The sequence below is a fragment of the Ovis aries genome, chromosome 5, assembly GCF_016772045.2.
Source record: "Ovis aries strain OAR_USU_Benz2616 breed Rambouillet chromosome 5, ARS-UI_Ramb_v3.0, whole genome shotgun sequence".
Classification (NCBI taxonomy): domain Eukaryota; kingdom Metazoa; phylum Chordata; class Mammalia; order Artiodactyla; family Bovidae; genus Ovis; species Ovis aries.
This window is the reverse complement of record NC_056058.1, coordinates 24,029,370-24,056,923: the sequence shown is the minus strand read 5'-3', so window position 1 is coordinate 24,056,923 and position 27,554 is coordinate 24,029,370. Positions and strand designations below refer to the sequence as shown.

Below are 27,554 nucleotides of genomic sequence, written 5' to 3'. Positions count from 1 at the left end.
TAATTCTCTGTTCTCAAAGAATTATCCAGCCATTCACTGATGGTCCTCAGGATGATCCTGTAAAGAGACTCAAGGGGTTTCAGGCAGGATTTTTATTTACTTCTTAATATTTGGCTCATACTACACTGACCGTCTTTGCAAAGTGAAATTGCAAATAGTCAAATTACGTAGAAAGAAAGGCTTATACTATAGCTACTCTGTGCAGTACTCATCTCTCATGGCTAACCTCAGGGAGAATGAAATTTTAACAGTTCCTCCTTTTAGTTCTCTTGATATTTTCTTATTAACAAAGTGACCCACTCTTCCCTGTTTGGTCAACAGTGACGTCTGTGCTGTTCCTTCTATCAAAGGGATGACCTCACTCGGTCCCCACCACCACCCATCTTGATAGTTACATCAGGATTCTGGCCTACCAGTTAGTTACCTCTACAATCTTGGAAGGCAGTGGGGTCGCTCATTTGTCCACAGGCCTTCCACTTCTTCTTTGTAGCCCCTGTTTTCTTCTCGACCCCGGTCTTCCCTGGCACACAGTCCCCCCTTACAAAGCTGCAGCCTCCTGTGTGTGTTTCCAAAGCTCAGCATCACTAGGCAGTGCTTCTCCGTGCACACTCCTCTCTCAGAAATAGTTTCTGTCTGCCTCTTGTTGCACTACGGTGTCTTTATCGCCATGGGCTTCTATTCCTGTCACTGTTTACTCCCACTTTAGCAAGAGGTAAGAAGGGGAGCAAGGGGGGAAGGAAAAAAGAGAGGAGATGCATGTGTTCTGAATGGGCATTCCAGTTAGAGTTTTTCAAAGCAGGCAGTATGCATTTTTCTAATGATTGGTTCAGGCATTCAATCCATTTTTTCAAAGAGGTACATGATTTTAAGCTTAAGGTTCTTTCCTCATAGAGTTAAAATGCCTAATATGGCCAAATATTCACCGAGAGGAAAAAAATTTAACTATATTACTTGCTAAGTGTAGACGTCAGACACTCTACCTCATTAATCATATTGGTTTCTTATTTGAAATATAGATTCTTGGCCTGATTTAATTAAATACTCTGGGCCAGGGCCCACCTCTTAAATCTGCAAGCTTAATAAGCTTGTGATAAAATGTAATACTAATGCTATTTTATTTATAAATTAAATGGATGTAATTTAATATTAATAACAGAAACACAGGTGATTTATAACATTTAAGTACTTGCTATACATAAACATGGGAGAAGGAAATGGCAACCCACTCCAGTGTTCTTGCCTAGAGAATCCCAGGGACTGAGGAGCCCGGTGGGCTGCTGTCTATAGGGTTGCACAGAGTCGGATATGACTGAAATGACTTAGCAGCAGCATACATAAACATTTCATATATATTATTTAAAGGAAAAATTATAGATGGCAGGCCTCTTACAAACTTTGGGTGTAGAATCAAAAGAGAAATATATACCCTTAATATCTGCCTTTTAAAATAATATGCTATATGACTAGAACTGACTGATCTCATTGACATGATTGTAAACTTGAACATTTTTTCAATCAGCAACTAATTATGTTACTCATAAAATGCAGTGTTGAATCAGCTGAAGTTTATATTCAGTGATCACACATCATAACTGCTATTTATTACTATTTTCCTCAGCCTTCTTTCAGTAATTTCTACAACTTTAAATATCAGGAACCGAGACTGGTTTTTCACTATATTTTTAACAAGGATTTTTTAACTGCTTCATATGATTTTTCTCTCCTCTGAGTGTTTTCATATTGATTTTTCAGTGGCGAGATTTTTAGTTCCAGAAATTTGTCAGGTATTAAAGTCAGGCTAAAAGGTCAGTAATTCTCAGATACATTCTGTTTCATTTTATAAATCATCTTAATGTTCTAAGCTGCTTAATCCTCAAGTTTTCCATGTATCTTCTCTTCTACAGTGCAGCTGTTGAACAGAAAGAAAGAACCCTGCCAAAATGACAGCATAAAAATTTAGAGGGATGGTTTGTATAAAACCCTAATTGGTACTTTATATGACATTTTAAAGGCATTAAGTATTTCAAAGTCATTAAGCAAATGGTTATTATTGTACGAGTCATTTTAAAAGAATAAATTTACCCACCAGGATGTTAACTACTCAGTGTGAATTTCCTTTGAGCAGTGAATAAGCCATAGTGATGTTCTTTTATTTTCATGCTGTAATTAGAATTAATAACTAAAATTTTGCAAATATTATCTCTAAATAGAATTAATATGATATGTTTTGTGAAGTTGTTCCCTTTTAGGATTGGACATCAGCTTTTTTATGAGCATGATGCGTTTCATTCCTATATGTTTTACTGTTTTTGATTTAGGAAGAAATAAACTCGATAATTTTTAGGGCAATCTGTAATCCTGACAAGTATGAAATTCTATTAGTGTTTTCTTTCTTTCAGATATAATTCCACTGAGTTGCACATTGCTTGTCTCTCATTTTCATTTTTATATTTCTCTGTGTTCCAGCTTCATCGACTACTAATTGAGCATTCACCACACAACAGATGTGATGGTACAGAAATGCATTCAAGAAAAGATTAAACCAGGAGGCTGCCAATTGCAGTTGGACTTTAACCTGCTTGCTTTTTAATAATTCTTGAGTATAGATCCTTATTTATAGGCTTGGTATAAATATTATTAAATCTTTCCAACTATTCCCTTGAGCTTTGAATGTTCACTGACCTGTGAAGATAGCCAAGTGGATAAATAAGCTTGTACTTAGACCTGGAAAATCAGAGGGCTATTAGAGCTCATTTTGATTTTTTTTTAACTTTACGTTACATGATGCATTGATTTTTTTTTTAAGTAAGAAGACATTTAAAAAAGACACACTTAAACTGACTTCCAATTCTCTTTTAATGAATCGAAAGTGGTAGAGTCATCAGTGCATATCCCAGCCTGTTTTCACATCCTCAATTTCACATTTGCTGCTAGTCACATAAGTTACACTTGGCTTTAGCCTTGGAAGGCTAAAGAGAACCTCTGAAGGCAGAAGTTAACAAAGGACAGGGGCTCTAAGAGCTGTCATGTCCATTCTTGCCACCCCATCCATCTTACTCTGTGTATTCTATTCCCCATTCCTTCCTTGAAAAGAGTGGTCAGCTATGTCCAATGTCGTCACAAAGAACAAGAAAGATTAATGCTAAAGAGTTATTTATTTATTTATTTATTTTGGTTTAGGCAATTAAAAGCTACAAATGACCTTGTGAAATCAGGTCCTGTAAGAACATGATTCAGATGCCTGCTGGGTGAGTAGCGAAGGGAAGGGGAGGAAGTGGGGAATAGTGGTGGTGGGCTTATCTGAAGCTTAGCAACCATGGCCGGAAGGTAAGCTCCTAGGGTTCTTACTAGGAAGCCTCCTAGCCTTGTGCAGTACACAACCTGAAGAAACTCAAGCAGGGGCGTAGTACCTATAGTTTTTATTCTGAGCACACTTAACACAGAACATATCTGATGCGCAATGAATGAACTTAATGGTTCTTGAATAGCGTCAAAGAAAAATTTACCTAAAAGAAGGAAGAAAAGATTTTTTTAACCACTAATCTAGTGATGAAAATAAAAAGAAAATCATGTTTCTGTTTTGAAAATTACACCAAGAATCAATTCAATTAGATTTTGAGAATTAGGTAGAGTCAGAAAGAAACAATGATAATTAATAATAGTACAGCCTTGTGTTGACATAAAGCTTGGCAGCTCATGAACTTTTCCTCATATTCATTGCCTACTTCTTTATGGAAAAGTGCAGTATAAGAAATTTAGGAAAGAACTGTAACCTAAAGAACGTTAAAAGTGAGATGAAATTAGAAGGTAGGAAAAGTTCTTAAAATAGATTTCTAACAATACTAACTCAGGGTATCATGTGGTAAAAAAACTGAATTAACATTCAGGAATAACCCTGGGATCAGAGAAGCATTGTATATATAATCTATGAAATCATCCTATTTCACCAAATTTCATGTTAGTCTGAAACATGAAACATCTCTGTGTAGCCTTATATGTTCCTGTTTAAAGCTGGACTAGAAAGCAGAAATTTGGGGAGGAATTCAAACAACTATAAAGATTATCAAAAACAAAAGGACTGGAACCTCCTATGAAATGTTCAAAGAGATAAACTTTTTGTAAGTCCTCTTCACTGTTTCAGCTCATGACGACTGTCATAATGTAACTGCAGGGGAGAAGGGCTGATACTGATCATTCCAATGATAATTATCTTATAAAAGAAATATCCAGACTTGGCCTGAAGATCTTTGTAGCAGCATATCTTCATCAAATGTTCTTTGCCTTACCTAGTTCAGCTTCCTTTGTGGAAGAGCATTCTAACAGAAGCTTGCGGTGGTTAATGACCACAGAGGGGATAGAAGAGAAAAATGCGCTGACTCACTGAGACGCTGACTACACGGAGGAGTTAGTGTAAACAGAGGTTGTCAGAGGGGGCTTTGGAATCTACTTCTCTGGAGAGTTTTAAAAATAGGCCAGGCACTCATCTCCCTGGGACGGGCTCAGGCTGCACAGTAGCTAGAGGACAGCCACAGCCCTCTCGTGTTCCCTGCTACCTCTACTGTCTATAGTTGACAACAATATCTGAGGGGCCTCTGGGCAGGGAACTGGTGGTAACCTGGCTCATTTCTAACTAGAGTCCTTTTTCACCCCATGGAATGATAAGTATATAAGTGAGGGTGGGGTCATTGTTCCCTGAACCACACTCTGTTAGCATTACCGAGCAGGGTGCTCCGTCCACCAGCACCGTCGGCTGAAAGGCATGGATACCAGTTAGTATTGAATGACAGCGCTCTGTTGGATTTTATTTGTTCCATTGTTTTGTGTGTCTGTGTGTCTTTGTGTATGAGTGTGAGGGAGAGAAAAAATATAGGAAGTTACACTAATTGGAAAGGAGATTCGGTTAAAAAGTCTGGAAAACATCCGGGGAAAATACCTTCATGTCCTTGTGAAGCATTTGATTCTGATGTTAGACTCCAACCTTTAGCATTTGAATTTCCTTGGATCTGAGGCTTATCCAGGATTGTTGCCTCTTGCTAGCAGGTGGGGGTTTCCTCTTAGAGAATGAGCTCCATTCTAGTCCCCTAGAGCTACTGGGTCATGGCCAGCTTCTCAGGGGAGCCGAAGAGACAGCAGAGCTGACAGGCACAGCGAGAGTTAGCTTTAAATACCTAGCACCCTATTATCTGGTGGGTGGGTGTTGTTGCTAATTGTTCTTCCATTTCAATAAAGAAAGTGGTGAGTTACGAAAAATCAAGGATGTTCCATCTTAAGGATTAGGCTGAATGCTTTCAAGAGAAGCACTTTTTTTTAAGATGAATTTTATCCTATAATATTTTTCCAATTTATTCGGGTACTTTGTCCAAGGAAAACAGTATATGTGTTATGCCATGTAACCAGAATCTTTAGAATTAGTACAACTTTTTCTCAGTGAAGGTCTATCTTTATTCACCAAGTGGGCTCAGATGGCCTGTGTGGGGTGGGGTACCTGCCAAGGTCACAATCATGCAGGCTGCCCAGAGGAGAGTGGACCTGGCAACCCACCACCTAGTAAATTTACAAACAGGTGGTGAAACAAGGATTTTCTTTTGTACTTGTTCTTTCCTCAATGCCTCCCATAATCGTTGCTTTTCTAAAAGGTCAACTTTGTTTTTTTTTAGGAAAAGGAGTCTTTCCTTCATCTCCTAAATGCTAAGTTGATGCCCTTCCCTAGAAGTCTTTCCATTAATTAAGTTGGCCTGAAGGTCATAAACCATGATCGATATGGAGGCTGGTTGCTGCAAGGTGCTAATTGACATCCCCAAAGAGGAATAGTGTCAACAATCAATAGAGAAGAGCAGGACACTGGTAGACTCATGGCTTTGATTTTTGAAAAGGTATGGGAATGCCCTGTGATGTTTTCCCCCCGTACTCCTTTTGAATGTTAATGCTTTCTTGAAGATGATTTCAGACACACTGCTAGGATACTGCCTCTACTCACTGAAGCAGAATTCTCTGAAGAGTTGCTGAGGCAGAACCGAAATCATGGCTCGCCTCAGAGAAGCAGCTGTATTGGCCGCTAATGATGCCTCACACAGAAAGACGATGCTCCTTTAACTCGGGGTTTTAATGGGAAGTTTCTAAGCCTGAAACAACAGCTTTAGCTCTGGGGTGTGCCATCAGCTGCTTGCAGCTACCACTGCCTACTGCTTTCTCACAGCCTGGTCGGGAAGAATGGAAACTAAGGAGGCTTGTAACTACCTGTAACTGTTCCACCAGGAAATGGATCAAGTGTTTGTTCAGCCAGCTCCAGGTATTTGACCAAAATCTGTGTCTATGGTGGGCTAATTAAATGCTTTCCTCTAACTTTAAATATATGCATGAGCCATGATCGCATGGATGCCTTTTGGATCCAAGTTCTGAATTTAGATCGAGCTGTCAGATAAAGTCTAATTAAATAGTTGCTAGGTAAAGTTAATGCACGGGGGTGAAATGTAATGATGCCTGTATTTTTAAAGCATGCTTAAGTTTATAATGCTACAGATACTGGATAAGAGAATAGTAAAACAGGCTTTTTTCTTTGCTAAGCTGCAGTAAATTATTCTTGAAAGCTCTTTGCCCATTACATTATTTTCTATTCGCCTAAAACATGCAACCTTCCAAAATGTAACAAGGATATTCTAATTTGGATCATGACCCAAACAACTCATAATGATAGTGCTGACTGTCCCTGTTGTCCCTGGGCAGTGTGCAGCTCTAGCCTTTTGAGGTATCAGCAAGCACTCTCTTTCACTAGGAAACACACAAGGAAAGAGAAGGAAAACTGAGTTGAACAGTAAGGTTATTGTTTGGACTTTAAAGTTCCAGTTTGCTCATGGTGCCTTTTGACACCCCCGTTTACTGACTGGGCACTCACAGGCTATTTTTCTGATGTTCTCAGCAAAGCTGCAGTCTTGCCCTGCAGTCCCTTTAAAACTGGTAAAGCAGATGTTAGGAGGAAGGTGAAAATAGGGAGGAAGCAAAGCTGAGGTCAGGGCTCAGGCTGAAGATAAAGGTCCCCTGCTGACCAGCATGGTAAACTGGCTACAACAGGGTTCACTCCCCAAACCAAGCAGCAGATGTGTCTGCAGGCTGACTTTGCAGAGATGAGCAGAGGAAGCCGACCTCCTGTGCAGCAGTGAGGTCTAGCAACAGTTCTGAAACTGCCTGTTGAAATTTGTAGCTGACCACATTCGCTTGTCTTTAAAATTGTTGTCTATGGGCTTTCTATTAGCCATGCATCTAATTTTCGAGTGTATAAATTAATATTTACTCCTAACCATCCTGTGAATTTGGAATCATCAGGGCTATTGTATCAGAATAGGAGCGGTGTTGAAAAAGAGGAACATGGAAGTTGCCATGCATTTCTGTGAGCCAGAAAAATGGGGAGAGGGTGGTTAAAATGCCTGAAGCACTTAGAGTCAGGAAATCTCTACCTCGAGATCTTGGCTGGGCACCAAAAGGGCCATGTATTCTTTGAATTTATAGGAAACATTTTGCATCTTTGCATGTATATCCTGGAATGCAAGTTGTTCTTCGCTGGATTCATACACAACATTTCTATGAGAAATGAGGTAGCTTTGGTGGTGGGCTCACAGTTGTGGTGGGAAATGTGTAACAGGGTTGACTGGGGTGTTTACATGTCAGGGGTGGGTGGCTGGGATGGACGATATACCTCCAGACACTCCAGCTATACAGACAGCAATGCAGTTGAGGCTTCCTTAAGCTCAAAAAAGTAGAGAGTGATTCTATTCTGCCTCACTTTCAGGATATATTATTCCTTCCATTTTTACAAGACATGTTCACATCTCAACAGCCGAGCTTCAGCACTATTACAGGATAATGCAGCACTTTGAGGAAGTTTGTTCCTGTCAGTTGTTGCAAATTCAGTCCTGCCTACCTAGCCAACTCCCTCCCTATTTCATAGTCTACAGATTGGTCTCACTAGGCTGCTAGATAAATATAAGCAAGGTACACAGGACGTCTTTGTGGGACAAGGTGTCCTGTCCATCACATGTGAGTGTAAACTGGACAAGCCTGTGAGTGTTCTTGCTTGATGGTTGAACTGTTTTTACATCGGCTTTTGAAAACACATCAAGTCACATAACTAGGTTTGTGGCCTACAAGTTTTAAAAATTAGGTACAGCAATTATATGGTTTCGGAGTACTTAAAATACAGACTGCATTGTTTCACAGCACCCTGCAGAGCATTAGCAGTTGAAGGATGATGACCTTTGAAGGGGGCTACTCTTGAGTTTTTTGATTTGGGGTGGTTTATTTAACAATCTCCATTCCTGCGTGGGAAAAGAGCAATAAATCTCATTTTGCACAACAACGAGATAAAGAGAAAACACTCCTTCCTCATCACCTAGTTTTTGAACAGCTCACAATGTGCCAGGCGGGACTATACACACACTGCACCTACTGCGGCTGTTATTGCAACCCATCGCAAGAGGGACGACCACAAAAGTGAGACGGTGAAATCAAATGCCTGTGTGTGCTTTCCCAGGACAAGGGGCCAAATGCAATGAATGAACTCTGTGGCTGTCCCTTGAAAAGTCAGAAATATATCATTACTTTAAGATAGTTCTCTCCAGACAAAATATTTTTTCTTACTGTGAAATTTTATAATGAGATGAACAGCCCAAAGGTTCCAAGCTTGAGAAGGATATGTGTTGACATTGATAGTTCCCATGTAAGACAATACAATTCAGGATATTTTAAATGGCTACCCTTCTCCATCCAAAAGCAATCTAGGTAAGAAAGGATTGACCCCTTAAACAGAAGGGAGAGTGCTTAATTCCAGCTGATTTCTATATTTCAGACCCTACCCATCAGCAGCGAGGCCAAAGAAAATGTAAAAAAAAACAAACAACTGCTTCTTAAATCATGAGCTCTGTGACTATTAAAATGTCACTGTGACTCAGACTATTTGTGATTCTTTGAAACAAGATCTATTTCAACCACAATGGTCTAACATCCCAGTTAGGATGGATGACATGTTCTTTTTTTCACCCCTTCTCTGTACCACCCAGCACCTCCAAGCTTGAATTCAGTTCCCTGAACTCTAAGGGGCCAGAGGTTTGTTTCAACCTCTATTTAGAGAGGCAATGATCCCAAAGCAGCAAGGAATTTGTCAAGGAGCCTGTTGTTTAAAAAGGGGACGGTGAGGAGCACATCCTCAGGAGATACATCCTGTAATAGGTGCCGCTGCAGAACGTAGGTGAACTGTTCCCAGGGACAGAACGCAGGAAGCGTCGGTGCCTTGGCTGAAGGGAGGACCGAGGACCTGCTGGGGAGGAGGACTTTGGCGTGGACCGGTGCGGGGGGCGGGGTGGAGGGAGAGAAAGCCGCAGGTGGGAAGAGGGCGAGGAGGAGAGCATCTGGCGGACAGCATCATGACTCAAAGCTCAGAGGTGGGAAACCTGGAGGTGTTCAAAGGATACCAGGTGTGAGGTGGAGCTGCTGAACGGCCAGAGTTGGGACTCTCTCCCTAGGTGACTGCAGATCAATTACATGTAAGTTTGTTCTTGTCCACTGGTCATTTTGCTCAAAACCAAATGTGATTTGATCTTTGTTCCTTTCTGAACTTCCTTTGAAAATACAGTAATACCTCAGAAAAATTCCACTGACAGATTGCCATCTAATTTGTGGTCCAGAAAACAGGTGTATTAGGTCCACATGAGGTTTAAGGGGTTAGTGAGGGGTCTTGGATATTGGAGTACAAGGGTTTTCTGAGGGGAGGAATGGTAAATTTGAGCTTAGAAAGATGAATCATGACGCAGTATAGAGGAAGAATGGGGTAAGAAAGAGAGGGTTTCTCTGCAAACGGACTAAAGTGAGTGGCTGCCAGTGAGAATGGCTATGGGTGAGATGGACTCCTCACACGGGGCTTTGTGACTAATTCAGGGTGTTTGCACTTTGTGAACTTAGAGTCCAAGGAGCTTAGTTTGAGAAAAGGGATGTATTACATGACTTTTGAAAATGGCAGCTTTCAATTAAGGTTTCCTTGGTCCATGTTAAAATTAGACTTTATTTCCACATACAAATGGACCAAGCAAAGGGAAGACAGGTGTGCTGCGTGATAGGGAAAGCCAGTCAGGATTAAAATACTGCTGTGAGTGACTCTGGTCCTTCTTAAAATAACTGCCTTTTGTTGTTATTAATGCTGATAATGGTTGCATCAAAATCTTTCAAAATAATTTACTTGCCCACATTCCATTATTCATCTGAAAGGAGCATTTCATTGTTTAGGTAAAAGCAATTATGACCATTCCCTAAGAATCATTTCTACCCAAAACGGGACACTTTACTCTCAGGCACTTACAAAATTTGGATGCCTTTGAATATTCTTGTACTGTGGTGGCCAAGTGATTATATTTATTTCTATTTCTGCATCTTACACTGATGCTTCCTTTAGCTTAAACATGCTGTTGAGCTTTCCAAATTTGTAAATTATTGATTAGTTGATTGCAGTTTTAAAAACAAGCAGGCTCTTCTAGGGATTTCAAGCAGTTCCAGGCAAAACTGGAAAATAATTGGCATTTCTTTCTGAATCTCTGGATCTCCATCTCCCTTCATAACCATCTCCTCTTCTCATCTCTACCCACTTTCCCTCATCCTTCCCCAGGACTCTCCCTCTGGACCATCAACTCATAGCCCCCACGTCTGGTTACCGCAAGCCCCTCTAGCAGCTCCTTGCTCCCAGCAGGATCTTCCTTCAATTTCCTTTTTATCTACCTCTTTTCCCCCTCCTCCAAACAGGAACAGTATTCGAAGACAAACCCCCGCTAATGTGTTAATGTTTCATTTTCCCTGGTAGAATACTGCACTTTAATAGAGATCTGTGATGATTTGACCAAATGAAGTGATACTAATAGGAACTTGGGCATCATAGTATGCTGGGAGGGGAGAGGCTTACAATCTGTAAAGATCTGTAGAGTTCTCAAAATGCTTTCATCTCTCTTGTCTCCTCAGTTTGGTTTATCTAAAAGGGGTTGGTGGTGAAAGGCTCAGAGAACAAGAATATATACATTTTTATTTTAGCAGGCTTCTCAAAACCCGCTAAAATATCAGGTTGCAAAGAGGGTTGCAAAGAGGTTGCAAAGATCAGGTTGCAAAGAGGGTTAACTATATCCTTAGATCTGCCTTTTAATCAGCATAGCATGGTAAAATTGCAAATTAAAACTGAGTGTTAAGACATTCTAATAGTTGGCTTCCCTGTGAAGAAGTGAGGCTCCAGACTCATGTATAGAGAGATGTTGCTGATAATCTGAATTGAGATGACTAGGTTGTTTACTGGGGCTTCTTGTAAAGGTTGCCCATCACTGCATCCCCCAAATGAATGGTGTACCAGTTCTAAAACCTGAGTTGTGGAATAAGCCTAGGAATTATAGGATGCTTAGCTAAGACAAAAGGACTTGATACTTTGCCTTGTACAAAGGACAAGGCTGGAGAAGACTGGTCCAGGGTGTCATGATGGTGCTCATCATGATAGTAAAGTGAAGACCAGGGGTGGGAAGGGAGGGACTGGAAAAGCATTGCTACATTAGTCAGACAGCTCATGGCTAAAGGTATCATTAACACAGTTTCAAAAGGTTCTATATCCACTTCTCCACTGTTGTCATTGAACTTCACAGATCTAGCAAACTTTGTGTTGTAAATTTACCCAGTTAATGGTCCTCTTTTTTCTTCTATTTCCCTTTCGGATTATGTAATGTTTTCATTAAAAAAAAAAAAAAATTCCTAAAAATGCAGACCTGTCTTGGCTGTGTTAAAGAACAGATGAAGAAAGTGGCTCTGGCTTCACTTGGGCCAGAGGGAAAATGGACATAGTAAAATGGATTTTAGTAAGCCATGGGAAGGCCAGGGATCAGAAGGACATGGAAAGACAAGAGGCAACATAGTGGGTCTCAGTGGTAAAGAACTCTCCTGCCAATGCAGGAGATACAAGAGATGAGAGTTCGGTCCCTGGATTGGGAAGTTACTCTGAAGGAGGAAATGGGAACCCACTCTAGTATTCTTGCCTGAAAAATCCCATGAACAGAGGAGCCTGGCAAGCTACGGTCTGCGGGGTCGCAAGAGTCAGACACAGCTGAGCACAGCACAGCTTAGACATCTATTCTTCTATCACCACGAAGCTTTCTTTTAACCCAGGTTTTGGGGAATTTTTTGTTTGGTATGATTAAGTCCAGTTTGGGTATTTGGTTGGGTATGGATGTCCTTAGAAGCACCAGGGAGAGCTGGCTTGGCTACCTTTCCTGTCCCCTCTTCAGTTCCTATTAAGATTAGCACCCAAGACGGGCAGGGTACTTAAAAACAAGCAAACCAAGCCCAATCCATGAATATCCTCTATACGCCTAAGGAGATGTTTTTAAAAAACAGTCAAATTTTCTTCCAATCATATTTTAAAATAAAAATGAATCATAAATCAATCTACTGCAACTATTCCAACCTTGAAAATATTCAGAGTCAAGGAGCTGCAAAATATTTCCCCTAAACTGGTCACTCCTTCCTCCCAGATACCAGTTGTAGTTCCCTTATAAACTATTTTTAAACTGTGATTTTATAAACTTTGAAGTGTCAACATATACACAAACTGTTGTTATGCTCACTAATTCTATACCTCAACACAATGATTAATAAGTTAACTGAAGAAATACTGTGTTAATCCTTTAGGCCATAATTCTATTTTTATTTGGTTGCTTATTTTCATTGAGCATAATTTCTTTTGAATTCATGGTAATTTCCATAGATGACTATGTAATTTTTTTACAGATAGATTCATAAATATGTCCTATGATTTACCTATATAGTAATGTCTGATGTAAGTACTTTTCTTTATCAAATTTGATTTAAATGGGTTTAGTTCAATATATGAAGCTTTCACTGGCCTCAATGGCTACTTCAATATGCCTTTAAAGACAAACAGTAATATCCACACACCTTAGTTTTTCTACTAGCAAAATGGAAATAGTGATAACATTTCTTTCTTTCTCTTCCTCTCACCAAATGGTCTTAAATAAACAGTAGGAAGCTGCTGTAAGGCTTTTAAAAAATGCAATCAATTTCTTTTCCCTAGCTCGGTTCTCTAGGTCCTTTCCAGGATCAAGTATTGAACCATGTTTTTGTTTTTTGATGAAAAGAGAAAAAGCAGCAGGAGTTTGATGGTTGGGAGTCTGAGAGTCCTCCCTTCTCCCTTGGCCTAGGCGAGGTGAGAGAGAGCAGAGAAGAAGCATGGTAGCTTCCTTAGTCCTGTCTTCAGTGAAGCAACACTTAGTTTCCTTTGCTTTTCATCTTTGTATGCTTTTCAAAGGTTTTCCCTGACATTCATCTTCATGATAGCACCGTGAGATAGCATGCAGCCATTTCTACTTCTCATCTTTCCAACTTAGGGACCTCTTCAAGGTCCCACACACAGTACCATGGAGGCTAGAGACTCAGGACCCAAACCCAGTGCTCCTTGAGAGAGTTTCTATGTTAAGCACCTTTTCCAGCCTGGCTCAGACAATGAAGAATCAGCCTGCAATGCAGGACACCCAGGTTTGATCCCTGGGTCGGGAAGATCCCCTGCAGAAGGGAATGGAAACCCACTCCAATATTCTGGCCTGGAGAATCCCATGGACAGAGGATCCTGGTGGGCTGCAGTCCATGGGGTCGCTGAGAGTTGGACACAACTGAGCACCTTCACTTTCACTTTTCACTTTCATGCATTGGAGAAGGAAATGGCAACCCACTCCAGTGTTCTTGCCTGGAGAATCCCAGGGACGGGGGAGCCTGGTGGGCTGCTGTCTATGGGGTCACACAGAGTCGGACACGACTGAAGCGTCTTAGCAGCAGAGTGACTAACACTTTTCCAGCCTCAGTTTCCTCGTGCTACAGAGATCCCTGCTTTCATGGAGCCTGTGATAGAATGGCTATCTTCTGTTGTGTTTAGCTACAGTCCTGGCACACAGCTGGTATCCAGTCAATGGTCTCATTATAAGAATGATATGAGAGTATTATTATTGGAGGGAATCTGGAAGAGACTTGGCAGGGAGGCTTGGTTTGGATGTCAAGTTGGCAACACATCTGAGGTCAACATTACCTTGTACATTTCTCATCTTCTCTACTCTGGTTGCCCTCCCTGCCCATCCCTCCTGGCCCCAGGTGGCTACCCTGAGAACAGTCTGGTAATTTCATGCAAGAGTAACATATTCTTCCCCATAGTTATATGTAATTAAGCATGCCTGTTGAAAAAGCTTTGCGAATGCTTCTTCTCTCTGAAAAACAGGATGGTGAGCCTAGAAATAAAGTTGCCCTTTGATGTTTACTCCCTCTCCTTCCCTTCCTTTCTCTCTGAAGGCTCTCCAAGGTGCAGCCACCATGATCTCGGCAGGCTGATGATGGAAGAGAAAGAAGCCGGGAGAACCTGTGCTCCAGCATCCCTGGACAATGGATGGAGGACAGCCAGTCCCTTCTCCTCTGTTGCCCCTTGGGAACGTGTCATCAGATTCTAGCATGTCTCTGGAGCAGAAAACCACATTTGTTTTTGTGATTTTGTTGTTTATTTTCTTGGGCATCCTCATCGTCAGGTGCTTCCGGATTCTTTTGGACCCATATCGGAGCATGCCAACCTCGACCTGGGCTGACGGACTTGAAGGCCTGGAGAAAGGGCAGTTTGACCATGCCCTTGCTTAGCAGGATAGAAGCAGGAGTCCATCCTGAGGAAGAGAAGTGCTTTGTGTCTCAGTGAGAGGTTTCCTTTAGTCACCGTTCTCAGCAACTCAAAGTCTTCACCCTATCTGATTCTAGAACCACAATCCATTTATTCAGTAAACATTTGAGGACATTGGAAATGGAGGTTTCTATTACCAATGCAAAATAGGAAAGTTTCAGTTTCGACATTTACTCAATGAATGAATATTCTTGAATGTGTGTGATGATGAAGTCAAGAGTACCAATAGTGACTTTGCCTGAAATGAGGCCCTACTGGACCTGGGGGGCCGGACTAGGTCACCAGGAAGACAGACCTGGTTTGAATCTGAAGGCAGAGCCAGAACAGACTTCCTTGCTCTAATTTTGTCCCCCAGCTTGTTTTATTTTCATGGGAATCTGGGTCCTGGGCAGAGAATGAGGAGGATGCTGCTGAGTGGATGGACCCACAGCAGGTACTTGTTGTCTCCTAAAGCTAAGAACAATGGGAGGCAATTGGGAATGCTTAGAAGAAGTGATTGATCCCTGGGAAATATGAGTGAGGATGATGTTATTTTACTTTTCAAATAAAATGAATTCAAAGGCTTGTGGAGGTTTGCAAACTATTTACTAGGCTAAGTGCATTCTATGTATTCATATTAATAACATGAGTAGAGGTAGTGATACATAATCTGAATTTACTTTCTTTGCACAACTGATCGAAATAATAGGTGGCTATTTCAAGTTGTGCTTTTTTTTTTTTTTTTTCAATAAAAAGCTAACTGTTTGGAGGAGAAGACATTTATAGTCTTAAGAAGAATGTATGCTTATGACTGATATAGAAACCAAATAAAACTTTTCAAGAAACAGAAGTGTCTCCTCTCTCTTATTTCAGCGCTCTGGAGGCAGTGTGTTGTATCAACTGCTGAGGACTAATTGTTCTGAGAAAGAGAAAAAGACCAAAGACCATAAAAGGTCATCTAATTCATCCCTCTCCCATTTCAGGAAGAGCTTCCTCAGATTGACACATGGGACCTATTCTAAGCACTGTTTAAGTCTCCCAAAAAGAGAGATATGAAAACCTCTTATTTCAGCTCCGTACGGATAGGAAAATCTTTCATCTAAACTAAACTCCTTAAGGCTGCATTTAAAGTCTATGTCTTCTAATTTTCTCCTCAATTAGCCTTAAAAAACAAAAAAAAGTTTAAAAAAGGAACTATGCCTAAAAAGGCAGCCTTTAGTAAAACTTCTCCCTTGTCTTATCCTTTCTTTTGTAACTTTTTGGAGATTCTTCTGCTCAGCTTTCCCTTGTCCCCCGTATTCCCTCTTGATTTATTTTCATTTAAAAAATAATAGCTCTATTAAAATGTAATTTACATACCACAAAATTTAGCCTTCTAAAGTAAACAATTCACTGGTCTTTAATATATTCACAGAATTATGTGACCATCATCACTATCTAATTCCAGAATTCTATACCCAGTACCAGTCATGTCCCATCCCTCTTTCTTCTCAGATCCAGTAATATCTAATCCAGCTTCTGTCTCTATGGATTTGCCAGTTCTGGACATTTCATACTAATGGAGCCTAGGAGCACATGGTCTTTTGCGTCTGGCTCCTTTCACATAGCATGTTTTTAAGACAGATTCACCTGTGTTGTAGCATGATCTGTATTCTATATCTTTGTATGGCCAAATAATATCCTGTTGTTTGGCTAGACTGTGTTGTATTAGTCTCTCTGTCATGTCCGACTCTTTGCAACCCCATGGACTGTGGCCCACCAGGCCCCTCTATCCATTGAATTCTCCAGGCAAGAATACTGGAGTGCGTTGCCATTCCCTTCTCCAGGGGATCTTCTCGACCCATGGATCGAACCCGGGCCTCCCACATTGAAGGCAGATTCTTTACCATCTGAGCCATTATTCATTTATCATGGCTATTCATTGGCCAGTCTAAAAGGAATGCTGCTATGAACACACTGGTACAAGATTTTGCGTGGATATGTGTTTTCAGTTCCCTTGAGTAAATTCCTGTGAGTGGATTTGCTAGCCCATATGCTAACGCTGTGTTTAACTTTTTGAAGAACTGTGAGACTGTTTCCTAAAGCAGCTGTATTAGTTTGTATTTCCACTAGCAAAGTATGTAAATTTTGATTCTAAACTCTTCCCAACGACTCAGCTTTCTTTAGCTATAGAATTCATAACTGTGATCACTTATAAGAATGAGCCAGATTAAAAAGATAACCACCTCTTGGTTTCATCATGCTACAAGTTAATTGATGCCTTCAGAGATCCTACATTTCTAGTTCCAAAAACACAACACCGATGCTATCTATGGTCATCCTGTGGTCTATTAAGTCACCTAAGTATCTTTTTTTCTGAAATACTATTGCATCTTTCTTTAACCTACTCATTGTAAAGTTTCTTTTTTCTTCAAATGTACCATGTCATGTGTATCCTTATTTAATTTTTCTCCTGTTTTATTGGGCATCCATTCAGGTACTTATTGAGTGCTTTGAGCCTGGCATTTCTAGCACTAGAAAGAGGAAAATCATAAAACTAGTTCTTGCTCTTGAGTAACTGTCAACCTCACTGAAGAGCTGAGAAATGAAAGAAGGCGTGTGTCTGCATCATTGTTCAAACAACTGTGGGAACCTATGGTTCCTACACCATCAGAATCCTCTGAGAGCTTAACAAATATATATGCACCCCCACTAATTTTTATTATAAAAGGTGTATATGACCATGGTAAAAATGTAGAAACAATATGGAAAGATATAAAATAAACAGTCAAAGTTAAAATTCTGCCTCCTTAGTTCATTCCAGCTCCTTAGTTCCTCTGGGGGAGCTTGTTGAAAATGTAGATTCCTACAGCCTTCCCTCCCTACAGAGCAATTCTGTAGAGGTGGGTCAGCAAACAGATGCTCTAGGAGATAGAATATGGGAGAGATGGCTGAGGGCCAAGATAGTCATGGAACCGTCCCGGGAAACAGTGAGTCAGGTGAGGATAGTGTGTTTAAGTGCATGGTATAAAACTTTATGCAATCTAAGTTGCTATTCTGAAATGAATTATGTCTTGACCTAAGATGACAGGCGTGTTTTAGATATGTTCATTGGAAGAGAAGAGGAAAAGTTGTAGAAGAGGAAAGGGGGTGAGGATGTGGGGCTTAGAGGAAGGAGAGCAGCCTGTCTGGACAATATAGTTGGAGGGAGAGTTGGAACTCTTATGGGAAGGATAAGGGTGGAGCTGAACATCCGAAAGTCGGAAAAGGCAAAATGAAGGGTGAGAGTCACTGCAGATTCTTGAGAAAGAAACTGACATGGGGAGTGGTGGTCAAGGCCAGTGTCTGCACCCTCCCTTGGGGCCACGCTAAGATCTGCTACTAAAACAGGACAGACGTAAATAGCCATCTGCCCTCCACGAGGCCTTGGAACATGGGATTGCCAGTAAGTGCCACGGGGCCTCCCAGAGCCTGCTCTTCTTTCTCTCCTCACTTTATCCCCCACTCTATTTTTGTTTTTCCTTCTCAGATTACCGCTCCTTCTTCAACCACCCCCTCACTGGTTGGGCTAGTTTGATCCCACCCTGAATATGGGTCTCCCACGCTCCACCCTCCCTTGTCCAGAGCCAGCGACCAGAACAAGTGATAAAACGCTTTGGGGTGTTCAGAGTAAATTGATCCCTCCAGTGAGAAGTGCTAACCCTCTTTTTTAATTACTCAGGACTCCTTGGGGTGAACAGCCTATTCTTGAAAGGTCACAAAAGCCCTCTCTCTCCTGGCTTTCTGGCTACAGGAGTTATAGTGCAGCATTTTGCCTACCTTACAAGATATTTATAATGAGTGCAGCTGCCCTCTATCATGTATATCTGTATCCTAGGATGACAAAAATTACTTTCCCAAGGTCATGCTAGAATAGAGCTGACTTTTGATTCAGAAAATGTGGCAGACTCATTCTCAGTCTGAGCTCTGTGCTCCCAAGAGACTCCAAGTTCTAGACCAACACGGCTTCTTCCAAAAGACCTCTTTTTAAAAACATCTTAAACCCTGGAAAGTAAGTCTCATATGGGGTTTGAAGGAGATTAATTTGACTCCTGCTGTTAAACTAATGAACATTCCAAGTAAGATTGTTCTTTTACTATTTTTAAGGGTTAAAGCTGAAACAAAATAAAGCAACAGTTTTAGGAGGCAGAAATTAAGGTGGATGTTTACAGGGGAAAAAAGTACCCATTCAAGTTCCATTGTTTTATTGAAACACTGAAATTTTTATATTATGTTGATAAATTCGGTGTGATGACAAATTTTACTTGATGACAAATTTTATCTGATGAAATCATTGAAAGAAATCTCATAGTTTCAAGATGTCAACTTTCAGAACTGATGTATAAACCATATGGAAACATAATTATTTTCAAAAAAAATATTTTAAGCTCCAAAGCACTGAATAAATCCTGAGATGTGATTTGTGAGATCTGAGATGTATGTCTTCCGAGATAAAGCATACAAAGAGGGGTGCCTCAATTACTGATTCATCACAAAGTTGTAGAGAGCTGTGATCTCCAGAAAATGTGTTCAGTTCTCTATATGTGCATATTCAGGGTGGGATCAAACTGGCCCAAGCCAGAAGAGTTTAGTTATTTGCTTGTTTTGAGATGCAAAAGAAGGACAACCATTTAAGCTTTGTCTCTCCTGTTACTTAAAAGAATAAATGAATTATTTCCAGAGAGGTGTCTACCTCTTTAGAAGCAAATCCTCCCTACCCTTACAGCTTGCTCTGGCCTGATGAGTCAGCACCCAACACTTCAGCCAGTCTGGGGCTCTTACCAAGGTCAACTTTTTAGAATAGGATTCCCTGCTGAATTTAGAATACAGTTGAAGTTTTGCTTCCAGTTTCCTGCCATAAAGTGTACTCACATCTTGTCACAAAGCACCACAAGATATTCCTATATAATTCCATCCCATAGACTTCCCCAATATCCTGATTGATGTGTCTATGCTTTAGCCTGCGAGAGATTTCCTTAAACCATTTTTCAAAGGGGATTTCCATTTTCTTTTCCCTTCTAAGCTTCCCATTATTTTCTTTTAAGCCCTATTATATTCTTAGAGCTCCAAATACTAGGCAGCTTTTAAGAAGGCAGCTCTTCCCGGATTCTCTGGAGTTTGCAAAGCTGGAAAGAAACACTGCTATCATCTATTTCAACCCCCTCACTTTTGATGGAAAGAAATAGGAAGACAAAGAGGTCGAACGGCATGCCCATAGTCGCATCTCCACCCACTAGTTACAGTTGTATCATCTTACATATGTGGTGTGTGTCCACATGAATTCAAACAGAATGAACAGCTAATAAATCTGCAAAGTGAAAAATGTCCTTTTGTTAACTGTCATGAGAGTTACTCTTAAAACAGTCTCCTTTTTTTGGCAGTGGGGGAGCGGTGGTGGGGGGAAGATGTGTTGTATTTCTTAAAAACAACCCTATGAACAGGATCTTTTCCTTAGGGATATTCCCAAGCTTCGGTTTAGGTGTCTGGACAATAAGAGGTATTTCCAGGTAAATTATAAAGGATCCCTTAGCAAAGATTCTGGTTCTCTAGACACAGGATAATCAATCTAGGATAAGGCTTCAGAGTTTAATTCCAAATAGATCTTTGAGCTGTTTTTCTCAGCTGAAGAGGCCCGCCAAGGGAGATTACAACATAAAGTTCATAAAGGTTTTGGATACAGCCCTATCTCTGGGTTATCAAAGAGATGTCTGGATCCTCTTAGGACAGAACTAGAGCTTCAGAAGTTATACAACAAAGTATTTCAAGTTTGAAAGTACCCTTTATCCTTTTCTGTCATGCATTTTTTCCTAGTTACCTCACTTATTTCTTATCCTCTCTTTTCTGATAAGTGGAGTGCTGGAAGAAGCTGAAAACAACATTAAATTCAGTACTGCTCTGGTAGATAAATATTTCTTCAACAGTCACAACAAATGGCTGCCTGAGTCCTGCCTAAACATGTCTAACTTCTCAAGGAGTCCATTCCATCTTGAGCTCATTCTGTTTTACAGGACAGAAGTGTAACCTACTGTAAACTTGTATTTTGGCCATTTTTGCCAGGTGGACACCATTGTTTTCTTCTGAAGTGGCAGATTTCTGATATTCTTTAATAGGACCACCCTTGAGATGTACCTGTTGTTGAAAGACAGTTCTTCATGGCTCCTTCCTCCTTTTTGTACGTCCTTCTAGCCGAGGCACTGACAGAGTTTAATTCCCTTGAAAGCTCTTTGTTTAGAGATAGTATCTCTCTTGGTAGATGGTTGGGCAGATTTGCTTGTTGTTCAGTTGCCCAGTCATGTCCGACTCTGTGACCCCATGGACTGCAGCACACCAGGCCTCTTTGTCCCTTACCATCCCTCGAAATTTGCCCAAGTTCATGTCCACTGCAGGTAGCCTATAATAAAAGAGTGGGATTTACTGAGCTTGGGATTCCTCTCTTGTAATGCCACCTATCGTGTGCACAAGCATCATCTCCTCCAGTTTGCATTGCCCTGTGCGAACTGGGATAAGGAGCTGACACAGGGAAATGCTGATACTCTGGGTCCTCTGATTGTTGTGAGTAATGAACTTGTCTCTGGCTCTGAGTCTTGTGCTTTCTACCAGCATCCATGAAACTGTGTCAGGCTAACAGATCAGCTTGCAAGAATGGTCAAATCTCAGCTCCTTCAGATTTCTTGACAGTTATCATTATTCCCCCAGGATAAAAATACTCCAGTTCCTTCCGCCACCCTATAGTGTCATATGTTTTGAATCATCTCTTGTTCTTATCAAACATTCTGGACGCTCTTCAGTTTAGCTATGTCCCTGCTGCAGAGAAAGGAAAATAATAACCCCTATATGGCTGACTAAAACAAGTGGAACCAAATTCTGATTTATTTTGTTCTGAGACGCACATGTTACAAGATGCAGCCCAAGAGGAAATGATCTTTTATTTTGCAGCCACATTACTGTTCATAGCAAGCCATTCAAAAGGCATCACAGGCAGCTGAAACTCTGTGGTATTTTTATGTATACCAAGGTAGAAATTTACCTATACTATGTAATGCCAAATGTTATGTCAAACATAAAATCCCATCTTCTTCTGGTACAGTTTTACAATTTTGCATCCCAGCCTAAGAATTTAAAATTTCTCTTTTTTTATTTCATTGTATTCCATTTAGTTTAGTTCGTCAGTTTAGGCTTTTTATAATCTGATTCCCTCCTTATCATATTCATTGGGCTCACCATCTTTGTGTCATCAGTACATTGGCTCAGCAAGCCATCCATATTTTTTTTTCTACATTAATGGCAAAACTTCAAACATATCAGAGCCAAGTACAGAGCCCTGGGTCATGCCACAGAGATCTCAATGCATTTAAGGAGTCTGTTGGCAGACGTAATTGTAAGCAAATGTTCCCCACAGGAAACTCCATGGAGATAGACACTCCATGGAGACGTTTAACCAAGAGGAAACCTAGGAAGCACGATGACTCATGCAAGTCTGCAGCAAAGTTCCAGAAGACAGGGAAACCACCAAAGTGATGGTCGTACAACTTTCCAAACTCAGCTGAAATGTTATGGATCCAAATTGGCAAATGGAAGTCACACAAATGGCAAAAAGAGCCTCTATCCACTTTTGCTAGAGCTTCAAACTCATAGGCAGTGAAAAGATTGTTAGCTCTACCTAGCTCTCTGTCCAGCATTGTGACTCTGGTTACACATGAAAACAATCTCACACTATCTGCTGGAGAAAACTCCTCCTAGTGGCAGAGATCATCAAGCATATACTAATCCACTTGAGGAAGCAAATATTAGATAATAGCATGGATCAGCGAAGGAGCACACACTGGGCGCTCAGGCAGCTTGAATCTTCACTGGTTCTGCCAGGAACTAGCTGAAAGGCTTTGTACAAGCCCCTTAATTCCTCAGGGCCTCATTTTCTTTTCTTGTAAACTGAGATATATGGACTAGTTAATCTCTAAGTACCTAAGTACCTTTTTTCTCTTCCTAAAAAAGCATTTATAGCTAGAACTTGGGAACCATTTACTGAACACCAACATGAAAGAGATCTGAAAAACTTAGTATGTCTCAGATCACATGGCTAGTGTGAGGTTACACGAGAATTTGAATGTAGGTGGCACAGTGAGTAAAGAATCTGCCTACAGTGCAGGAGACAGCGGTTCGATCCCTGGGCTGGGAAGATCCCCTGGAGGAGGGCATGGAAATCCACTCCAGTACTCTTGCCTGGAGAATCCCCTGGAGACAGAAGAGCCTGGCAAGCTACAGTCCATAGGGTCACAAACCGTCGACCCTACGGATGCCGTCTCAGCTCAGCACACACTATCTGCCAAACAGCACTAGCAACAGAACCAACAGCAAAAACTCTGAAAAGAGCAAAAACTCTAAAAGCAGAAATGGTTTTCTAGAAATACTAAATTGAATCGACATTCTGCTGACACTTTTGTTGTTGTTATTTTTAAGAAACTACCTGGAAAAGAGATTTTATGGGCTAACAAGTAAGCCTTTCACAGGGCTGTGAGGTTGACTTAACATACTTAGTTTTGTTTTGTTATGGATATTCAGCTTGTTTACATTCAGCCTCCAATCCTCATTCATTTTGTGACCTGGGGAAAATGACTTAACTGTTATACCTCATTTCTCAACTGTAAAATGGGCATGCTATTAATAGCATTCTCCCCACATGCCTTTTTTCAAGAACTAAATGAGACTAGTATCTGATCAACAAGCTTTTGACAAACACTGACTCGATAGCTGTTACAATGAAGGAGGGATATTTTACATATGCACCTCACTGAGACACCAAATTATTTGAATATGTACCCCAAACACAAGACTCTACCTTTAAAAATTAGGCTATTAAGGGCAAATTTTGTAAAATTGTACTTTGGGATTAGTTCGTGTTCCTACATTCAGGATATAAGGAAGAAAATATCCAGTTTTAAAGTAATGATTGATTTGAGCTCAGTACTTAAAAGCTTTATCTTTGGAACTAGTTCAGACCTCTAGGCATCGAGAGACAAGGTTTCTCTTTTTTCATTCCCAGAAGTGCTCTTTCATCATACAGATTTTTTTCTTTACATGAGCCAACTTTCAAAATATTTGGAAACAGAAAGGATTCACTCTTAGGTTTCTTATCATTGCTTTGCTGGTGACCTTGATAAAGTCAATTGAGTTCCTTCACTTTCTCCATAAAATGGAAGTAACAGATGGGACTATGAAGCAAATAAATCAATGATCTTTTAAGTGTGCAAAATCTTGCCAAACTATTAAATATAAAAATACGAATATTTGAAAATAATGAATTTTTGTGTGCCCCCCAAAAGAAATAGATTAAGCACAGACTTTATTGATAAAACAAGATAAATGGCAAATGTTATAAATGCTACTTCATAGTCCCCAAGTAATGTATTTAATCCTGAAATATTGGAGAATTTACTGTGGATGTTCTCTAGCAGTATAATCCCTGCCCCTTGCCAGTCTGCCACCCCGTCTAGGATAAGTAAAGGCTTTTGCAGCTATTTTTAGTTTTAAATTAGTTTTAAATAGGGAAAACATTAATCTTGTGATTACCCTCCTCAAAGAGTTCCAAGACTGAGCTTTCATGGAGGTCACTCTGTTCCTCTGAGGGGTCTGTGACTGAAGTTTCAAAGAATACCCAGCTAGCTAGTCCAGGAATGAAACTGTGTGTTTATTTAAATATCTCACCAAGGAGGGCAAAACATGAGAATGATACGTCCTCAAACTTTTGCAAAGAAATTCTTGGCAATAAATCTCGTTGACTCTTTGGAATTGGATAGGTCTGCTTAGTACATTGGACCGTTTTCCAAATATCAGGTTATTGGCTACAGCTTTTGGTGGTGAGGTTTCTATGGGGCAAACACCTCTGGGGAGAAATCTGTAATTGGTGCATCCTAGAGGATGTCATTGGGGGATTGAATAGAATAGCCCCTGTGGTCAGCTATGATCCTCCCCCAGAGACTTTTCTCAAAATGTAACTTCCCCCTTGTGCCCTAGGAAACCCCTACCTGCTTTCTTGGATTGTTCTACATTGCTGAGTCATTCTCTACCTTTGCTTATCTTTCTGGGGGATTTAAATTTAAGGAGTGAAAGTTTCCAAATGCTGTGAGATCACATTTTGCATTAATCAATTAATTCATTCATGCATGTACATTACTGAGTACCTAATGGCTATCAGGCACTGTACTGGGCCCTCATTAAGTTTACAGAGGTATATACATATACCTACTCTTGAGGAGTAGACATGCTAGTTGGGAAGCAGAAAAAAGGTTAAACTCCTATCTATTACTTAACTTTTGAAGAAGCTAACATTCTGATAAAATTTTGCCCAAGATGCCCTTAAAGTTTGATTTGTTTCCATTTACCTGCTAGAAACAGTATTATTTCCCATTAGTTTTTAAATGAATATAATTTTAAAATGCTTCAGAGAATTCAATAAAATATGATAAATGAGTAAATGTTATTGAAATATATAAATGTCTTAAATGACATCCTCAGATCCTAGGACTACCCAATGTTTTCTTTTTTTGAAATGTCCTTAAGATAGATTTAAGAAAACACTTGGATTTAGGCAAAATGATGAACCCTAAGTTCTGGGAAATCAAATTAAATCAGTTGAATGGTGAATAGAAAGAATTCTCCAGGTAATTAAGACCTTTTCTCCCCTAAGAACCAGTGCTAAAGTCTGTAAATGAGGAGAGGGTTGATACTCTGATCAGCTGATAGAAAAATAGTATCCACAGTGCCTGAAAACTCTGGTTAATCGGATGATAGTAATTATTTATAATCATCTTTATTTCCTGCATATTTCCTAGTCAGCATACTGCTTTAGATATAATGAATACTTAATAATTATTTGTCACATAGAAGCTAATTTAATTGAGGTTAAGTGCCTGAATATCTACTTTTCCCTGTGGCCACTGAATACTGTCTGAGATAAACTTCCATATTCTGACTCTTGATATCTATACTCTGACTCTTAAGTTCAAAAACATGAAAGGCCAGTTACTGTGTTTTCCTTTTTTGCCCCATTAAAAACATTTCTAGTAGGTCCTCTGTGAAGGAGTCGTGTGTGTGTGTATGTAGGAATTTTCCTTAGGGCTGACTTATTTGGGGAATAAGTTTTACTTTCTAACCATCCTTTGAACCCCATGTAAAGAATATACTTAAAAGTAGAAATATTTTGGTGATTTTGTCTCTTTTAAAGCTAAACCCATATTATATGAAATTTCTGCTTTTTAAAAGATACCCTGTAACCACAGTTTGAAACGGAATTTAGCATGATAAACATTTACTTAAGAAACATACCAGGATAGAAGAATTGGGTGATGGATTATCATACATTTAAACAGCCACTAGCAAAAACTAACCAACTCTTCTTCAATTTAACTTGACTGGATCTTTTTGGCTGGCAGCCTTTCTGTACTCAGCTGAACTGGCAGTCTTCATATTTTAAAGAGACACATGGATTTTCAAACTTAATCTTTAAATCCCTAATAGCTTGGTTTCTGCTATAACTCACTAATTCCCTTCTGCTTGTTCTAATGAAAGGAAAGGTTTAACAAGGAGGGATGAAATTATTGTCGTTATTGTTTTTTAAATCAATAACAAATTTTGAAATTAATGTGGAGCCTTTTGTTAAAGGAGACCAAAGGCACTGCATTATGGCTTATACATTTTTTTTTTTTTACATTTTCATGCATCCATTTTTCTTATTAATAGCCAAGGTTTCAAGTTACTATGTCATTTTCCTTTGTTCAGTCATCTATTTGACAAGAATACATGAAGAGTTTCCTACGTGGATGGCATTCTACTGGATATACACTGAATCAGATAGCATCATTGGCTTTGAAATATTTAAAATCCAATAAAGAAGCTAAGGGTCACAAATATACATCAGATTTCAGACTGAGTGTGGGCACAGAAGGATGTCTCTGCTGTTTGGTCATAATGAAGGAGGTGACGTTTATCTTAGGTCTTAAAGAATAGATGGAATTTCTATATGCAAAATCAGGAGAAAGAGGAAGGATGAATGAGGGGGTATAAAAGGTAAAAGATTGGAAAGTGGAGGAGTTGGGTTCTGGAAACATCCAGAAATTCCCTTCAGGGGCTCTAGGACATCCGGTCTTCATTTGTAAAATGAAGAACTATGTCAGGTGATCTCCACCTTCCTTTCCAGCTCTATATTCTCAGTTCAGTTCAGTTCAGTCGTTCAGTCATGTCCGACTCTTTGCGACCCCATGAATCACAGCATACCAGGCCTCCCTGTCCATCACCATCTCCTGGAGTTCACTCAGACTCACGTCCATCGAGTCAGTGATGCCATCCAGCCATCTCATCCTCGGTCATCCCCTTCTCCTCCTGCCCCCAATCCCTCCCAGCATCAGAGTCTTTTCCAATGAGTCAACTCTGCATGAGGTGGTCAAAGGACTGGAGTTTCAGCTTTAGCATCATTCCTTCCAAAGAAATCCCAGGGCTGATCTCCTTCAGAATGGACTGGTTGGATCTCCTTGCAGTCCAAGGGACTCTCAAGAGTCTTCTCCAACACCACACTTCAAAAGTATCAATTCTTCGGCGCTCAGCTTTCTTCACAGTCCAACTCTCACATCCACACATAACCACAGGAAAAACCATAGCCTTGACTAGACGGACCTTAGTTGGCAAAGTAATGTCTCTGCTTTTGAATATGCTGTCTAGGTTGGTCATAACTTTTCTTCCAAGGAGTAAGCACCTTTTAATTTCATGGCTGCAGTCACCATCTGCAGTGATTTTGGAACCCCAAAAACAAAGTCTGACACTGTTTCCACTGTTT

The 27,554-nt window shown here is 40.2% G+C and overlaps 1 protein-coding gene across 3 annotated transcripts; it reads left to right on the top strand.

Annotated features, from left to right (window-relative positions):
- The first annotated feature begins 618 nt into the window (after window positions 1–618).
- CTXN3 (cortexin 3) lies at window positions 619–15,557 on the top strand. Of its 3 annotated transcripts, XR_009600830.1 has the most exons (6): window positions 619–712; window positions 1,753–1,805; window positions 1,905–3,248; window positions 5,658–5,873; window positions 6,197–6,289; window positions 14,359–15,557. XR_009600830.1 is itself a non-coding variant. In XM_060416344.1 (4 exons), exon 4 carries the CDS (start codon window positions 14,449–14,451, stop codon window positions 14,692–14,694), a length of 246 nt encoding a protein of 81 aa, XP_060272327.1. In that variant the 5' UTR covers window positions 2,978–3,248; window positions 5,658–5,873; window positions 6,197–6,289; window positions 14,359–14,448; the 3' UTR covers window positions 14,695–15,557. The 3 variants fall into 3 exon arrangements, 2 of the variants coding, with proteins under 2 accessions (XP_060272327.1, XP_027825774.1); XM_060416344.1 differs by lacking the exons at window positions 619–712; window positions 1,753–1,805 and having other exon boundaries at window positions 2,978–3,248; XM_027969973.2 differs by lacking the exons at window positions 619–712; window positions 1,753–1,805; window positions 1,905–3,248 and adding an exon at window positions 4,695–4,769.
- The last annotated feature ends 11,997 nt before the right edge of the window (window positions 15,558–27,554 follow it).